Source organism: Chenopodium album, chromosome 5 (assembly GCF_948465745.1).
Source record: "Chenopodium album chromosome 5, dcCheAlbu1.1, whole genome shotgun sequence".
Lineage (NCBI taxonomy): Eukaryota > Viridiplantae > Streptophyta > Magnoliopsida > Caryophyllales > Amaranthaceae > Chenopodium > Chenopodium album.
Window position 1 is genome coordinate 75,524,287 of NC_137838.1, and position 18,242 is coordinate 75,542,528.

Consider the following 18,242-nt stretch of genomic DNA (forward strand, 5'->3'; position numbering starts at 1 on the left):
ATTATTATTATTATTATTATTATTAGTATTATTATAAAAATATCAAAAAACCTACAAAGTCAATCAATTTATAAGTGGGGAGCCGAGATACAATCTGGGCCCCACCCCTCTAGCTATAGTGAACCCGATCCTACTGAAGATGTGAGTAGTTGCACGAGCACCAATATCCAAAGTCTTAGCGAATGCCTGAATCTGCTTTAGCAACGCAATAGCATCCTTAGAACTACAAATCAATCGAGTTTAAGTTAATTAAGTTTTAAAATAGGACCTTAGTGGTTTAGCTTGCACTTTCTCCATTTTTTTTATAACGCAACGTTTGGAATTTTACACTATTCACACACACTTATTTGTTGGAAAAAATTTAGTCATGTAGGATCTTCAGATTTGTTAATTGTCGCGAAATACACTTTTTATAGTATCAATTTTTCATAATTTCTACTACAATACAACTTAGAATATTTAAGTTTAGAATGTACATGGGTAAGTGTGAAATCTCCACCATTATGAATTTACGATTAAAAAACAATGAAGTATGTAGTATATTGTAAACCTTATTTATTTAATTATGCAAATTTCAAAGATGTCAATTTTACAAAATATTTAAGGGACATACATCATCCATACACGTATATATTACACCTATAAATATGTTGTATTAGAGAAGATCTAAATGTACATACATATATATATCCAAGTGAAGGTAGAGCTCAAAATACTTTGTCTCTTGCCAAGGAATCAAATCCAAATAAAGTTAATTAGAACTTTGAAGGAATTCCACCAAATTACTCTACATAATTATTATTCGAATCGAAATAATGTCTTCCATTTGCCCTACTTATTTAGGATGGGAATATCCCATAGAATTAGGTACAAACCAAGGTTTTAATAATGTTGACTTAGATGCTGTATTTCTTCTTAATTTTTCATCTTCTCAATCTCAAGATTACCAATATCAAGTGTATGATCATGTTAAGCGTAGCGAATCACCACAAGATACAAGCTCAACCGATCATCAATTTGATATTAATCCTGTGTTATCTAAGAAACTTAGTCATAATGCAAGCGAACGCATTCGAAGAAAGAAGATTAGCAACTTATATTCATCTCTACGTGCTTTACTTCCTTCTTCTGATCATAAGGTACGTAATAATTATTATTAGTCTCTTATAATCTTAATTTTTTTGTCCTAAATAGTTATTTTTTCACGATTTGTATTAATTAGTCATTTAATTGCTAATTACTAATTATCCATATTTTTTTTATTACAGAAAAAATTAAGTATTCCAGGGACAGTTGTACGTGTGGTTGAGTACATACCCGAATTACAAAAAGAAGTGGAGAAATTAATTTGTAAAAAGGAAGAACTTTTATCAAAAATATCAGCAATTCAAGGAAATGCATTGGAAAATAATGTTCAAGAGGAAAAACCCATGAAAAATTGTATGATTAAGGATACAATTTCGTGTTCGATTTCTTCGAATAAATTGGGCGATAAAGAAATGGTTATCCAAATTTCAGCATTTGAGAGAATATCATTATATGAAGTGCTTGATTTGCTTGAGAAGAAGGGTTATCTTGTTATTGATATTTCTTCTTTTCATTCTTTTGGAGGAAGGACTTTTTACAATATTCATTTATGGGTAAGTGTTCGTTACATCGATCGTTTTCAATAATTCTATATTATTATTTTGGTTTGACGTACTTTTCTTCATTCTACATTGTCACTCTTTCTTGGTACTCCGTAATAATTTGATTGTAAAATATTTGACTTTACCGCGTAAGATTTTGTGTCGTGTATATGTCAAAATGATTAATTGGTTAAATTTAAACTTCGTATATTACAAACTAATGATTTATCGAATAAAAGAATCAACTTTATTTCATCGGTTTCGGGTCTCATCTTAAAACTAGAACACCTAATACAAGCGTGTAAGATATCAATTATTGTAATAATATAAAACAAGCGTCCTTTTCAAGAAGTTGATAATTCTCTAATCTCAATTTTTATTTCTACGTAACTGCTATAATTATATATATAGATAGATAGATATTTTTTTTGTGTACAAGCTCTAAGATTTATACATGTTTATGTAACAGATGGGAGGAAACTATACCGCAAAGTTCGAAAATTTAAATGAAGTGTTGATGTCCTTGCTTAAGGAGCAAAAGCATATGCAAGCGTATTATTAGTGTATGCAACAAAGGAACGGTCTTAAAATCCAATTTGGTCCTTTAAACATCTAGCTATTTGTACATTATTGTCGATCACTATCAAAATCATTTTGCCAGAGTTTTGATAGATTTAATCTTGATCATGCGTTAATACATATACTTCGTATAATCGTATATGTTCATACACATATCTACGTATAGTTATTATCTTAAATCATTGTTGTAAAAGATTACGTCACACTATTATTTGGTATGTACGTTAAGACTATCATAGTAAATATGTATCGTATCACAAATTTAAAGAGAACTAGAGGGAAAATCATCATTATAGGAAGGATATTGCAATACTTCAATGAAATGAAATGATTTAAATAAAAGTGTTCTAAATCTAAACTAGCACAAGTTATCAAAAATTATGTACGTAAATGGTTATATAGTTAAAATTTGATCAAAATGGTAACAATTCATCATTTCACTTAATGCACACAGCCTTAATTTCATTTGTATAAATGCCAATTATTGTTATCAATAAAAGTGAATATACTATAAAAACAAGTGTTTTTTTTAACAGAATTTTAATTTTGTCATCACTCGAATTGAGAAAATCTATAGACAAAGTAGTCTTACAAAGATACTAAAAAATCTTTCTTAGATCCAACCACTAATTTCTAAACTAATTAAATTTTGTTCACTTTCTTAACTACGTTACTAAAGTTATAAAAGTATACAATCTAGGGAACATTTACAACAAATATTACGTGTACTATTATGAAATAATAGAGGGGGAAAATAGCCTAATTATAATTTATAAACCAAAGATTTTGTATATATTAATGTAGAAAACAACACATAATGTACAACACTACAACCTATACGCATTTATATATAGCATTGGAACTAATAAGTAACATGTTGTGCGCTAAGTAAAAGAATAAAAGATCATTGTACATACATGCTAGAATATGCCTTGAGTTGTTAGCCCTTTTCAAAAAACGAACTATGATAGAGTCCGCTTTGAGAGTATTGTATAAACTCCAAACCCTTGGAGTTTAACCTAGCAATCACGACTATTTTGTATATTAAACTTTCTTGAAAACCAATAAATACTAATCTCTAACTTGTCTATATGATTCTATGGACGTAGCTAACTCATTGTTAGTGAACCGTGTAAAATCAATGTTCTTGTTTGTTGATTTCTTATCACGTACAGATAGAAAAGAGTCGAGAACTACATGGGGCAAATTACTTGATCGATGTGCATGATTTGATGTGGTGTGTTATAAACGCTACCTTGAAAGCAAAATTCACCATGTCAATGGTGTAATCAAATATGGTGCTATCCTTAAATTATTACAAGTCAAGCCTACCCTCAAATTATTACATGTCAACCCTACAAGTGGTGCATGCACTCATAATAATAGGATTTTGGAACTTACAATTTGAATTGTATATCAGGGTCATGCTATGCCTTGTACTTACTGAAGGAAAAAAAAAAAAAAAAAACAGAGTTTATTTGTTGGGATTCAAATATTAGAGCATAGGTTTTTTCAATTCTAACTAGTATTTATTTTTGCAAATTTTAGAGTAAAAATGCAATTTAATTTAAGGTTTGAAAAAAAATCATTGTAGAGAAAAAAAATATCATTCTTGAAATTGATAGCAAATTATGAATCTCAAAACAATTGTGCATATAGTGGAGTGCATTTTGTCTTTCTAATGAATCTTTTATATATAGGCGATATGGATACTATGGTAGAAATTAAAGCAAAGGCAGCCACATGTCAAATAGTTAGGTGTATGCCTATCATTATTTCCATTAAGAAACTAATCCTTTTTTTTTTTTTATAATTATTCTCACAACTTGGAGGATTAGTAGTTTCTAAGGGTAGAAGAAGAGATAAAAAGTGAGAAAAAAAAAATGAACTCATGGTATAAGAGGAGAGATAGAGAAAGCCATTAATAAGATTAAGCGATGTTGTAGGTATTTATCAACTTCTTAGAAAGAAAAGCGTTGTGGTTATTGAAGAATGGATAAAGTATGAAATAGATACTTCCTCTATTACAAAAAAATATTATCTCCGTTTTTATTTAGTTGACACGTTTTAACTTTAGCACTATTCACACACCTCTTTTTGACCGTGTTTTGTGCTTTATACGTAATGAAAAATATAGTCATGTGGGTTCTTGTTAGATTTTTTACGTTATATACTTTCAAAATATCAACTTTTCATAATTTTTGTTTAACGATAATTAAAGATATTAATGATTGAATAAGTGCATTGGTAAACGTGATTAAAGAATCGTATCAACTAAAAAGAAACGGAGGAAGTATACTGAATCATTTCCCTTTAAAGGCCAAACTTCAAATTTGATCTATACTTCAATACTTCATAAAGAAGATATATTCAAGTGTGATCTTGTTAGAATCATAATGCATTTTCAAATTATTATTCGTAGCTTTATAATTTTCAACAATGCAAATTAGATATCCATGATCAAACCAGTGTATTGAGATCATGTAACAGAAAACAGTGCAATTATTCAGTAATGGAAGAAGTATATCCTTGGCTAATCTATAATTAGGAATTTTTTTTTTTTTAAAAACTTTTTTTTTCAATCTATAAATAATCTAACAAGGAGTAATGGAATATCAAGTTTTGGCCTAATGCATAGGTGTAGAAAGTAGTGCATGATGTGGTCTAATAGGAAACTAAGAAGCCCCATTTTCATTTTTTTATTGCGATACACTACAATGGCAAAAAGCCCAATTGTCATATGTACTTTGAATCAGTAAACTACCTATAATCAGCCCATTTAACCCTTGTAGCGTATAATCTTACAAATATCAAAATACTACCTCCGTCACATATTAGTTGTAGTCTTGTAACTTTTGGGGTATTAGTTGAGAGACAAAAATATTCCAAAATTATAACTAATATGTAGCGGAGGTAGTACTTTCTTCGGGGTTTTTTTTTTTTTTTTTTTTTTTTTAATTTTTTTTTATTATAATTATAATTAATTGAAATTTGCTTCCTTTTTTTTTCCTTCTGTTTGAAGAAATTGAAATTAGTGGAATAGTGGCGGCGGATCTATGAAGGGGCCTGGGTGGCACCGGCCCCCCCAAATTTTTAAATTTTTTATTTTTTATTTTTTTGTTTAAGTAAATATATAAATTTATAAGTTAAATACAATTTTTATGCAATAAATAACATCAAATTAGCTTTATCATAGTGGTAATGTATTGAGTTTGGACTAAAAGTCTTAGGTTCAAGCCCTTATACAAGCATTTTATTTATATTTTTTATTTAGTGCCCCTCCACACTAAATATTCTACATCCGCCATAGTGCAAATTGAAATTTGCAAATTGCAATAGTAAGGTATGCAAATTATTTCGGAAAATTATAGACTTAATTAAGGGGCCGTTTGGTGGGGGTAATAATCAAAGGGAAAGGGAATGAACATGCTCCATTCCCTTTGTTGTTGTTTGTTTGCCACTATCAATCATACCCTTTACCCTCTTTCATTATTGACTTTACCCATTTTTGCTCTAACATGATTCCCCACCCCCCCTAGACTTTTCCATTCCCTTTCCTTAGCCACCAAACCCACCACCATAACCACCCACCTAGCAACCTTCTACAACACAACCACCACCCAGCCACCTCGCCACCCTTCCCCCATCCACCGCCGCCCCTCCCCCAACCATCTCGCTGCCCCTCCCTTTCCCCCGAAAACATATCCCCTCCCCGAAAACACTTCCCCCCCACCCAAGAAAAACCCTCCCCCTCCCCTTAAAACCGTCGGCCGTCCCTCCCCCCACCCTCGAAACCCTAGCGGCTAGGGTTTCGAGGGTGGGGGGAGGGACGGCCGACGGTTTTAAGGGGAGGGGAGGGTTTTTTTTAGGGTTTTTCTTGGGTGGGGGAAAATTTTCCGGGTAAATCAATGACGATGAGGGTCGGAGGAGGGAGGGTGAGGGGCGACGAGGGGCGGAAGAGGGAGGGTGAGGGGCGGCGAGGTGGTGGTTGGGTTGTAGGGTGGCTGGAAAATGAAGAAATAGAGTGTTGCTATGGTGGATGTGGTGGTGCTATGGTGGAGGTGTTTCTCTTGTGTTTTTTGTAAAACAAACAACATGCTAAATTGAAAGGGATTCAATCCATTCTCTTTGATACCCTTTCTCCATTCCATTCCGAATCCACTGTGCGAACCAAACGGCCCCTAAGAGTTTAATGATAACTAGTCCAACTATTGGGGTTTTAGGGTATATTTATTTATTAGTGGAAGAGAAAAATAATTAGAAAAAAATGAAATAGTGCAAGTGCTCGAGAATGGTGGAGAAAAATATAATAAAAATATCATATTAAAACTTTTTTTTTAATAATAAATCATATTAGAACCTTACGATACAAAAAGTGTAGCAATTAATAAAAAAATGAACAAAAAGGAAGATGATGCAACACATGCCATCCAAGGGTTCCTTTTAAAGCACAAAAGGACCCCAAAATTATTCTCCTAAGATTAAATTAGAACCCACAATGACTATAAGCTAGCCATATCTTGAAATAAAAACATCATACGACAAAAAACTGAACACAGGGAGAACATCAGGAAGAAGACCTAAAGCGTGGACATGAACACCCCTACATATCTTGCGCGGATAAGCAAGCTTAGAGCAATCTTGGACGTATAATTCATTATAAAACGACCATAACTTTCTCGTTCTAGCTATATCATAAATTGACATATCACCGGTTGTAAAGCTATCAAAATAAAGGGAGAAGTAATGATAGGGCATAGGTAGGCCTCATGTATTTTGTTATAAATAGGATGACAAAGTAGTAAATAAGTTCTAGGGGAAAAAAAACTCTATAATAAAAGGCTTTATAAATATACTCTTTGTATCAATCAATAATAGACCTAATGAGTCAATACAACTAAATGGGTTTAAATGTTGTTTATATCATCCGCAAATTTTTGGCTGAGGTCGCGTTCAGCCAGCGTTGGCTGAGGTTGATGAGGTTGCGCCCAGCAAATGAACATCTATAAACAAAAAAATGAACATTTACTTGAAAAAAAATGAACATTTATTTTTGAACATCTTCTTCTACGTCTTCGTCGTCTTCTCTGCCACTACTTCTTCCACCTTAGCACCAGAATCTTCCTCCACCACACTCTTCACCGCTTCCGTATAAACTATCACTATCAACAAACTTAAATAATCCTCCATTAACAGCACCATTCTCACTCCCCTTCACTCCACCATTACCACTCAAGTAATTCTCAATCAAACCATTTCCATTACTATTTCCGTTCAATTTCAATCAAACCATTTCCATTACTATTGCGAAATGTACGTATGCTGAGTAAACGAACTAAGCTCGAATATAGAATGAGAAGTCAAGGAGAGAGAAAGCGCCATTAATTTACAGTAGAAAGAGAAAGTGAAGGTTCTAGAATGAATTGAAGCTTCAATGTCTATTTTCATGGAGTTTGATGAGAGAGAAAGAAAAGTAGAGGTTGAGAGCAGAGTTTTGCAGAGAGAAAGAGAATGAAGCACCATTACCACTAGAGATTTGAGTGGTAAAACCAACATTTTATACAATTGAACAAACACACAAAAATTGTATTAATTAAAAAAATAAAATCAACATTTATTTTTATAAGAATGAACATCATACGACATGAATATAAACATTTATTTTATAAGAATGAATATCATACTACATTAAAATGAACATTTGAATATTGAAATACAAAATCATTGTAAAATATATTTCCTTAAAAAATGTTCATTTTTGTTATATTAAATGTTCAATTTTGACGGCGATCTCAAAATTAATTATTGTAAAATATATTTTCTTAAAAAATATTCATTTTTGTTATAAAAAAATGTTCAATTTTTGTAATAGCTCCAAATATTCAATTTTTGTTATAAAAAAAAACCGTTAGCAATAACCTTTTTTCACATTGAAATTAACCTTAATTCAGATGTAACAATAATTTATTTCTTTAATTCAGACATAAACAATCTATTACAACAGGTTAAACTATCGAGTAGGAAAATAAGATGATCAAAGCTTAACAGCACAATTGAGTCACTTTCACAAACGACTCGGTATCCTTAAGTCTGGATACCTTTGATCCCCTTTCTAAGTTATTGATGAAATATGAAAGTTCAATTTTTGAATGATAAATTAAAAGTTCGAATTTCCCCAAAAAATAATCTAAGTTAAACACCATAAAAATTCTCATTTTTTTTTCTCTTTTTGTTGACAGGAATAAAATCTCATTATGCTATAAAGATTAAAGAACATCTTAAGGCCAAAGAAAATTATGTTTAAATAAGATTAAAATTTCTTTTAATATTTGGAGCTATTCTTTCTATACTCACTTCTCCATTAAGCGTTGACAATGACATGCACTTGTATTTTATATTATAGTCTACGCTTAAACGATAAGGACATATCTTTAAGATGTTATCTTAATCAAAGTTGTTAGAGCATTAATTAATTCACGAGCCATTATAAGAAATACACGAGCCCGTCACACTTAGTAAAGCATATTATAAAATTTAATTCTTGATTTCTTTCTAATTTAATCCAAATGATAATAAACGAACACAATTATGCACGGGCCAATCAGAAAAAAATTTGAGTCGACCCACTTTAGACCTACATGTCTTGATTAATTACATTTAAATATATGACAATAATGACATAGAGCTAAAAAAACAAGTACTTATATATATAGTCGAACTTAAATAAAATTAGCAAATACAGTTATACAATACATAGGCTTCTTAATAAAGAAATTAAACCAAAGAAAAATCTTTCATAAAATTATAATTCTTCAAGAAAATGTTGGCAATGTCTCCTTTATGCCCTACTAATTTAGGATGGGAGTATCCCTTAGATTTAGACACAAACCAAGCTTTATTTGATAACTTAGATTTCGATTTTGATACCATGTTTCTTGCTAATATTTCATCTTCCCAAGCTCAAGATTGTGAAGTTAATCATCAAGTGTCGAGTGATGATCATGGTAAGCGTAGCGAATCGCCACAAGGTACAAGCTCAACAGATCAATTTGATAATAATCCCTTGTTATCCAAGAAGCTTAATCATAATGCAAGTGAGCGAGATCGAAGAAAGAAGATTAATAACATGTATTCTTCTCTACGTGCTTTGCTTCCTGGAATTGATCAAAGGGTACGCTATTACTCCCTCTGTTACTTTTTATTTGTTACATTTTGACTTTTACGATCTTCAATAATGCACATTTTGACCATAACACATACAATATATGTGATTAAATATTATAAAAAGTTGATAATACAATTTAATATTAAAATGAATGCTTGTTTTAATTTAATATTTAATAATGTTATTCATGTCTACTTAAACTAAAATAAAATACTTGTTATCTTCATTAGAAGGCTAAAAATGGTATCATTTCAAGCATTAACTAATTAATTACTTGTTTTGTTCTAATTTGTTACAGAAAAAGCTAAGCATACCATCAACAATTGCCCGGGCGCTTGAGTATATACCTCAATTACAAAAGCAAATTGAAGATTTAATCCATAAGAAGGAAGTGTTTACATCTAAAATGTCCATTATGCTAGGAAACTCAGGGGAGTTTGTCCTTGAACAAGACCAAAAAAATTGCATAATTAAGGAGACAACGAAATCGTGTTCGATTTCTGCTAATAAGCTTTTAGATAAAGAAATGGTGATCCAAATATCAACATTTGAGAGAGTATCTATATCTGAAGTTCTACTCCATCTTGAGAAGAATGGTTGTATTGTCATTGATGTTTCTTCTTTTCAATCTTTTGGAGGGACAACTTTCTACAGCATACATTTGTGGGTAAGTACCTCAAAGTTGCAACTTAAAAAAATCGGAGGTAGTATAAGTTAACATTATGAAATTTCATATTAATTCCGTAGTATATATTTTAAATAACTTATTTTGATATTGCCTCCATTCCATAATAATATACACACCTAAGCTAGACTTTTTCACTATTTATACATTGACCTTGACCTTTTTTTTTCCTCTCTCTATTTTATTATATAAAAAATTTATTATGTAAAAAATTTATTATATAAAAAATAGATCATATTGATAAAAAGTTACATAATATTTGTATTAATTTTAATTTTATTCATTTGTAATTAAAGTCAAACTAGTGCATTGACACAGTATAAATGCCAAGTTTGACTGTGTTAATTATTATGAAACAAAGGAATAATAATTACTTTACATACATTACTAAGCTACTAAGAAGCTATAGTCAAAGTAATACATTTAATTAAATTTTTTATACACATTTTTTTTATTATTAAAGTGAATTAATCTACAAAGTATTTATTTACCGAGTTCTAAAGTTTAATTAAGTTTATGTTCATGTAACAGATGGAAGGAAGCAATGTTGTAAGCTATGAAAAAATGAATGTAGAGCTGGCATCCCTGCTACAAATGAAGCAAATGCAGATGGAAGTACCTATAAGTAGTTCCTTATACGAAGTCTATATATAGTGAACGGTCAATTCTTTTGTAAATTGTACTCCCTCCGTCCCTGAAGTAGGAATCTAATTAAGGGATGGAGGGAATAATAGAAAATTCAAATCCTTTAGAGCAATTATCTACCGGATACGTACTAGTATTAAATTATAAAGTTGTCGAAATTAGAAATATAAAACCTCATTACTGTATTATCTATCCATATATGATATATCTCATCCTAAATCAACCTATGTACAACAAACACATAAAAAAATCTATAAAGGTGGAATACAACACTCAATGACACTAATTTATATCGAGTTAACAATGAGCACGTAACAAGTAGGGAGTATATATCCACTTCAGCTACTTCTTACTTCCTACTGGTTGCCCCCTACTCAGGCACATGCATATATATATAGTTTAGTTTACGACATTACATAATATGATGAGTTAGTCTCACACTTTCACATCTAAAGTTTTATTAATTGCGTACATACACCTTTCATACCTCGTATTATTTGGCCTAAACTAAGTGAAGCCTTGACAAATAAACTTATCTTTTGCCCTAAGATTATACACTAGTGTACACTTATATAGTTGTATGTTATACAATATATAACTTATATGGAGTACGTAGTACATATGATCTTGTTAGCTATAAAACCTTGTCTTATCTAAATTAGGTTTCCATCAAGAAAAATTTACACAAAATAAATATCTCACGTTATTGCACAAATACAAACTATGAAGAATGAAGTAGTAGTTTTTATTTTTATTTATATTTTTTTTAACTAATTTTTTATTTTTATTTATTTTAGGTTTAATTTGTTCATTTGGTGAATGATGAGGAGGTTTTTAAATTTATGGAGGCACGTGCCAGTCTAGTCCTTTCTTACTGCAAGGCACGAGCTCTTACAGTTTCATTAAATTAGTGGATATAATTAATTAGTTACAGTAATTTATTCCATTATTGTTTTTGGATTTGAAGTTGTAACCTACACTGTATGCGCTCTCTACAACAACAGTGAAAGAATATGTTAAGGTCATAGGTTTCATAGAGAATCTTCTACATCTGTACTGCTGTACATTGTTTGACTTGCTATGTTGACATAGTAAATGCATAAATAATTTTCATGTAAAATTTGAAAATATATATGTTGACATAATGAGTCCATCAATAATTTTCATAGTTACAAAAATTGGTATAAAAATTGAAAATTTTCAAATGCTATACAAGTTAACTAGTAGAATGCAAAATATTCTCTCCCTTTTTATACAAGAGTCTTTGAAAATTTTATAGTACTTTTGCATAATTTCATACACTTTTTTTGACCAATATTTGTGCTCTATGTATAATAATAAATAATCAAGGTGACCCTATAGATCATAGTTAGAATGTGGGTCATTATATGTTCATTATCTTTTGGGTAGGAAAAAAAAATGGTGATTAGAAAGAACCTTTTTATTCTTTTGGTCAAAATTTAATCAGACAACCATAGCCTACATATCAAACACGACCATGATAGCTAGTCGTCGAAGAGGGCTAACTGATTCAAGGGATATTCTAACAAATTAATGAACTACACTGTAAAGGATTATGTATATACCAAAGAAACTAGATCGATCACCATGAGTTACATGCTCTCAAACAAACTAATAGTCAATTTGATGTGTTTCTTAGATTAGATTCAGTCAAGTGAGGTGAATTAGAAGCAATATATATAAGAAGACGAAACATTGTCACAAAGAAGTTTAACTGGTTGTCGAATATTTATTCCGTTATTCGTGATGTTATGCTAATTGATTAAATTATTTCCACTAATTGGTTTGTCATGGTTTGTCTTACTTCATTTAAATTATACATTTATACTTTGCATTACCTTTGTTAGGTCTCCAAAGTGACGTGTACACGTATTAATGTATTTACAATTTCAACAATTTCATTAGTATTTTCGTCTTAAAGCTGTATATTAAAAAAAAAAAAAAAAAAAAATGCAAGTATACTTTATTTCACATAAAATATGAAATATTATACGTAGTATGACCTAATTTAAATTAGCAAGGATCCAAAGTATGTGCTATAACACCTAAGATGTTACTATGTATTAGAATATTAATTCACGAGCCTTCTTAAGACATACACGAGCCTAACACACGCAAAATTGATTATTATAAGTTTAGTCTAGTTTTTATCTCATAATTAATCCTTCTTTAAATTAATAAATGCTTGTTTCCACGAGCCTACCTTTAGATTCTTGTATTATTTTACCATCTAGTCATCACCTTCTTGTGTATTATTATTCGTTAATTAATTTGTACCGAGTAGTACAAAATTATATACACTTTATAATTGTCATATAAATTGAGCTAAATTTACTTTGTTTTATACTTACAAGATTCTTATTTCCTTTATTTAGTAAATTAATCCCACCTAAGAAAATATGTTAGCAATGTCTTCTTTATTATGTCCCAATACTAATTTAGGGTGGGAGTATCCCTTAGGATTAGAGCCAAGACAACCTTTAGATAACCTCGATTTCGATTCGATATTTCTTGCTAATATATCATCAACATCACAAACTCGAGATTACGAAGATAATCAAATGTCTAGTGATCAAGCTAAACGAAGTGAATCACCACAAGGTACAAGTTCAACAGATCAATTTGGTAAGAATCCCTCGATTTCGAAGAAGCTTAGTCATAATGCAAGTGAAAGAGATAGAAGAAAGAAGATCAATAACATGTATTCTTCTTTACGTTCTTTGCTTCCTACAAATGATCAAAGGGTACGTTCTTTCTTATTTTCCATATTATTAATTTCTCTTGTATTGTATATACTTGCACTCCGAGGTTGGAAGAAAAATCTTTTATAAATTTATTTTCTAATTTTTTGTTGTTTAATTAATTTTCTTGATTAAAATGATTTTACTTGCCTTCCTCATATATTTGTCTATCTTTTTATAAGAAAATCGAATTAATTAAAAAATATGAATTTTGAAAGTTTATTTACTTGTACATCATTTAATATTCTATATTTATAAATTACAGATGAAATTAAAACTGATAAAGCATATAAACCAATTTTGATTTCAACCATCAGCATAACCTTTTGGTTTAGTTGGGTCAAAATGTCTTCACGATCTATAAGAATAAGTTTATTCCCAAGGATTAATTTGTTCACTATATATATATAATGTGCTTTTCTAAAGTTGAGATGATGTCATATTATTGAAAAAAAAATAGTGTTATAGTGACCTTTTTCTAATATGCAAATAATAAATATTTAAATTCGTTGCAGAAAAAATTAAGCATTCCAGCAACAGTTGAACGAGTGCTAGGTTATATACCTCAACTGCAAAAAGAAGTGGGGGATTTAATTCATAAAAAGGAGGATCTTGTATCAAAAACTTCAGTATTACAAGGTAATGCTAGGAAAATTGTTCAAGAGGAAAATCCAAACAAATGCATAATTAACAAGACGACGTCGTGTTCGATTTCATCAAATAAATTGGGTGATAAAGAATTGGTGATTCAAATATCAGCATTTGAGAGAATATCAATTTCTGAGGTGCTTTTGGTGCTTGAGGAAAATGGTTATCTTGTTCTTGATGTTTCTTCTTTTCAATCCTTTGGAGGAACGACTTTTTACAATATACATTTGTGGGTAAGTTACTATTTTGTCCCTTTTTCTCGCTATATTGTAAATTTTGTTTTAGTAGGATTGAGTCTTATACATTGTGAACTTATAAAAATAGTCACATCAGTGGCGAAATTAGGATTGTACTTTGAAAATGACCAAGTTTATGTTTCTGTATAATTTATATGAGATTTGAATAGAAAATCATCGAGCACAGTTTTAAAAGTTACCACATTATTCCTCGGAAAAAAAAAAGAAAAAAAAAATGAGGACGGTTCATTTGTCTGAACTGTTCCCTAAGTTTCTATCTTATAATTAAGATTAATATTATTAGTACTCCGTAATGGAAATTAATTTTTTTTTCGACAAATTAATATACCACATATATTATTTCTATAAGGGAACAAATATTTTGTGTTTGATTTATAATAAAGGCATAATCTATGCAATTCTTAGATAATTCAAAATTTTATGAAAGTTTATGAGAAAATGTTACTGGTATTGTACTCCGTACGAGTATAGAGGTTGAGGGATGCTTTTATTAAACTTTTCACATTTTACAAAAGTGGCTAAGGGAATTGGAATAAATGTAGTGATGTAACATAACATTATCTTAATTAGAATATTCTTAGCCAAATTTAAAATGTTAGGTACTCTTTGTTGCATTACCCCTATAGCCATGTATATATCTTAGTTTAAATATATATATATATATATATATATATATATATATATATATATATATATATATATATATATATATATATATATATATATATATATATATATATATAAAGTAATTTAATTTTGTTAATTATACTTCCATGAGCTTTATGTTAATTGTGTATTTGTGTGTGTAACAGATAGAAGGAAAGTGCAACATAAACTCCAAAAAGTTGAATGAAGCATTGATGTTCCAGCTTCAAAAGCAACAAATAATGCATATGCATGTATATTCCTAGCAATATTGAAGAACTGCCTTATTTTTAGTTTTGTTTAGATATCGATCTAACCTTTTGTGATTGATTAATATTTGATACATGATTCTAATTCTGATCACACATTATACATTAACATTGGAATTTTGGAAATTGTTGATTAAAACTGATTTACGATATCAAAGATATTCAATCGAGAATAACACATTATATAATATGTATTTCAGATGAGAAACTATAAAACTCGAAATTTATTTAAAGGACAAAGAGTGGGGATCTTTAGAAGCCTAAAAAGTCACAAATAATTTTACTTGCATGTAGAACTTTGAAGCTATTAATTATATCTATGACGACGCTTATCTGATTTACAATATGTCTTCCATTATCATAAACCGTATTGGGCTTTATCTACAGTTAACTCCTCAATAATCACATGGTACGACACTTTAAACAATTCAAGCTATGGATCAAAATCTATGCATTGAACTAATAACCTAAAACTCTTCCATAATATATGCTTTAATATGATGATATGATGCTAATAAACCCCATTAGCTTGATACTGGATCCGCCCCTGCCTTACCACCTATAATATTGTGAAGTATCCTAAAGCATAAGGTTTTCTCATGACAAAATTTATAGTAGTTATGACTTATGAGGGAATGAGGATAAGTAAATAAAACATTTAATTTTTTTCAATTATAAGTCCATATTAAAACTCATAGAATTGATTAGTGCAAAAAAAAATTAAAAAGTTTAGGTGCTAAAAGATGAAAAGAATAAATTTTATGACTGATCAAGTTTTGACAATATTAAAACACTTATTTTATCTAGACTTTTAATAAAAGTAGTCAGACTTACCTATGAGAAAATCTAAAATTTATTTTGAGATAAATTTAGAATTCTTTTTGATTAATTAGCACAAAAATAAAGTATCAATTTGTTAGAGAAGAGATCAACATGTAAATGATAACTATAGTCTACATTGCAAAAGAGGTGACGCAACTTTCAAACTTGTTATATCACGTAATTTGTTAACTTATAAATAATTAGTTTTAAAATATTTTATTTTATGTTGTTTAAACTTACTTATAAGAAAATGTTAGATATATTAGTCGATTTGTAGAACGATAGAAAGTGCGAGAGAGCAGGAGAAAAGTTTATCGAGCGAGGAAAGCGACATTATTCAGCGTTCAAATAAGAAATTTAAAATAAATGTCGGGATTCCTGATGAATCACTTGATTTGATATCAATCGGGATGAGAATATGGAAGTTGAGGACTCCTTTGTCCCAAATTCGATTGAAGTTACTGAAAATAATTCAAAGGAGAATTCTTATATTCACGCGGCTAGGGGTTTTGAGAGAAATGTGAACCCTCTGTTTCACGGATGGGGTATGGATGATGACATGATGTTCCATTGGAAGAGGAATTGGAGGATGAGTTGTCCAACGATATACCTTACCAAGGAGGAGAAGCGTCACTTGAGAATTCCATGGTTGAATGCCCTAATTATCAAGCTATTTGATAAGAGACTTAATTATGAGGTCCTGGTTAGAAGATTTTAAGCGAAATGGAGTCTCAAGGGAGATATTGCCCTTACTGATGTTGGTCATGCGTACTATGTTGGACATGTAGTAAATTAAGACAATTTGTATTGCTTTGATGTTAAGGCATTCACTAATCACTATTACGTGTTGGAAATTTAATGGACAAAAACTTGTTATTTGTATACAAAGTTCCAGTAAACAAGTAATCAAACAATATACGGAGAGTATATAAATGAACAAGTAGCATTAAACATTTTATAGTTATTGCTATTAAACAAAAGACATTATCACATTAACAACTTGAATACAAATTATATAATTCTTAATCGGCTAGTTAAACGCATTATGAATAATCATACACCACTCGTATGTAAAATGCGAAACTAGATAAGCATATAAAAATGCTTGTATAACTTCGTATATAAGTACAATTTAGGTGATTAATGATCATACTTTTAACTAAAAAAATAAGTGGTGCACAAGATGGCTTGAGGCAACCACGTGTAAATCTAGTGCATTACATACTTTTGTCATTCTTAAATATTTAACTTTAATTTCTTTATAAACGCAAGTTTATCCTATTGGATTAAGTTAAATATTGATCACAATTAAGTATACATGTCCTTAGCAAAAGCTAGCGCACTCAAACTTTAATAAAATCATTGTTGGTTGCGAACTTGTGATGGTCAAAATAGTTGATCTAAGCAATTAATTGATGGAGAAGCTAGGTTTATTCATCAAGCATCTCTAAAAAAAAATAGAAATATTTTGTACGGACTAATGTTTAGCTACATCTAATTAATCACTAAAAAGTATATTACCACCTTATGAATTTTTAGCTAATTAAGGGCCTATCACTTTAGATTAATTTCAATTCAATTCAGTTCTGTTCAGCTCATAATTTCCTTCTCTCACATATTATTCATTTCAATTCAGTTCAGTTCAGTTTAGCAACCGTGAACAGGCTCTAAGTTTATCTGTTGATTACTTCATTGTTTTGATTAAAAGTTGCTATGAGAATAAAGATGAGACAACTCACAAGCTACTCGAGCTCATTAAATGTCAAAACTATTCCAAGGAGGCTTGACTCGAGATGTTAGCGAGTTGAAATTAAACTCGAAAAGATCTATTATCAAATATGGTCATTCAGTAAAGAAAAAAATATGGAATTAATGTTCAATATATGAATTTGGTTATACCATGAATGCTATAGAGTCCAATCAATCAATGAGGTAGGTATCAAAATTAATTTGGTCAAAACTTGAACAAAGCTCAGCAAAACTCGAGCTAACTAAGCTCAACTCATTAACTGGATTAAGGGCATGTTCTCATTGACTGAACTCAGCAGAACTGAACTGCACTGAACTGAATATAAGAGAAGGAAATTAGGAGCTGAACGGAACTGAATTGAGCTGAACTGAATTTCAACGTATGAGA

The 18,242-nt window shown here is 30.1% G+C and overlaps 3 protein-coding genes across 3 annotated transcripts; all 3 read left to right on the forward strand.

Moving 5' to 3' along the window:
• Positions 1–815: 815 nt before the first annotated feature.
• Positions 816–2,232, forward strand: LOC145631097 (transcription factor ORG2-like). The gene is made up of 3 exons (XM_081683196.1): positions 816–1,139; positions 1,269–1,640; positions 2,098–2,232. The coding sequence occupies exons 1-3, from the start codon at positions 816–818 to the stop codon at positions 2,188–2,190; spliced, it is 789 nt and encodes a 262-aa protein (XP_081539322.1). The 3' UTR covers positions 2,191–2,232.
• A 6,795-nt stretch (positions 2,233–9,027) lies between these two features.
• Positions 9,028–10,711, forward strand: LOC145633175 (transcription factor ORG2-like). The gene is made up of 3 exons (XM_081685453.1): positions 9,028–9,378; positions 9,671–10,039; positions 10,589–10,711. Exons 1-3 carry the CDS (start codon positions 9,028–9,030, stop codon positions 10,709–10,711), a joined length of 843 nt encoding a protein of 280 aa, XP_081541579.1.
• A 2,411-nt stretch (positions 10,712–13,122) lies between these two features.
• On the forward strand, positions 13,123–15,280 carry LOC145631098 (transcription factor bHLH101-like). The gene is made up of 3 exons (XM_081683197.1): positions 13,123–13,467; positions 13,980–14,345; positions 15,182–15,280. Exons 1-3 carry the CDS (start codon positions 13,123–13,125, stop codon positions 15,278–15,280), a joined length of 810 nt encoding a protein of 269 aa, XP_081539323.1.
• The last annotated feature ends 2,962 nt before the right edge of the window (positions 15,281–18,242 follow it).

What these genes read in the sequence shown, in the direction of transcription:
- LOC145631097 (XM_081683196.1), top strand. Translation starts at nt 816, where the DNA reads ATGTCTTCCATTTGCCCTACTTATTTAGGATGGGAATATCCCATAGAA. An exon ending in TTCCTTCTTCTGATCATAAG is followed by an intron (nt 1,140 to 1,268) that starts GTACGTAATAAT and finishes TTTTTATTACAG; the next exon opens with AAAAAATTAAGTATTCCAGG. An exon ending in TTTACAATATTCATTTATGG is followed by an intron (nt 1,641 to 2,097) that starts GTAAGTGTTCGT and finishes TTTATGTAACAG; the next exon opens with ATGGGAGGAAACTATACCGC.
- LOC145633175 (XM_081685453.1), top strand. Translation starts at nt 9,028, where the DNA reads ATGTTGGCAATGTCTCCTTTATGCCCTACTAATTTAGGATGGGAGTAT. An exon ending in TTCCTGGAATTGATCAAAGG is followed by an intron (nt 9,379 to 9,670) that starts GTACGCTATTAC and finishes AATTTGTTACAG; the next exon opens with AAAAAGCTAAGCATACCATC. An exon ending in TCTACAGCATACATTTGTGG is followed by an intron (nt 10,040 to 10,588) that starts GTAAGTACCTCA and finishes TTCATGTAACAG; the next exon opens with ATGGAAGGAAGCAATGTTGT.
- LOC145631098 (XM_081683197.1), top strand. Translation starts at nt 13,123, where the DNA reads ATGTTAGCAATGTCTTCTTTATTATGTCCCAATACTAATTTAGGGTGG. An exon ending in TTCCTACAAATGATCAAAGG is followed by an intron (nt 13,468 to 13,979) that starts GTACGTTCTTTC and finishes AATTCGTTGCAG; the next exon opens with AAAAAATTAAGCATTCCAGC. An exon ending in TTTACAATATACATTTGTGG is followed by an intron (nt 14,346 to 15,181) that starts GTAAGTTACTAT and finishes TGTGTGTAACAG; the next exon opens with ATAGAAGGAAAGTGCAACAT.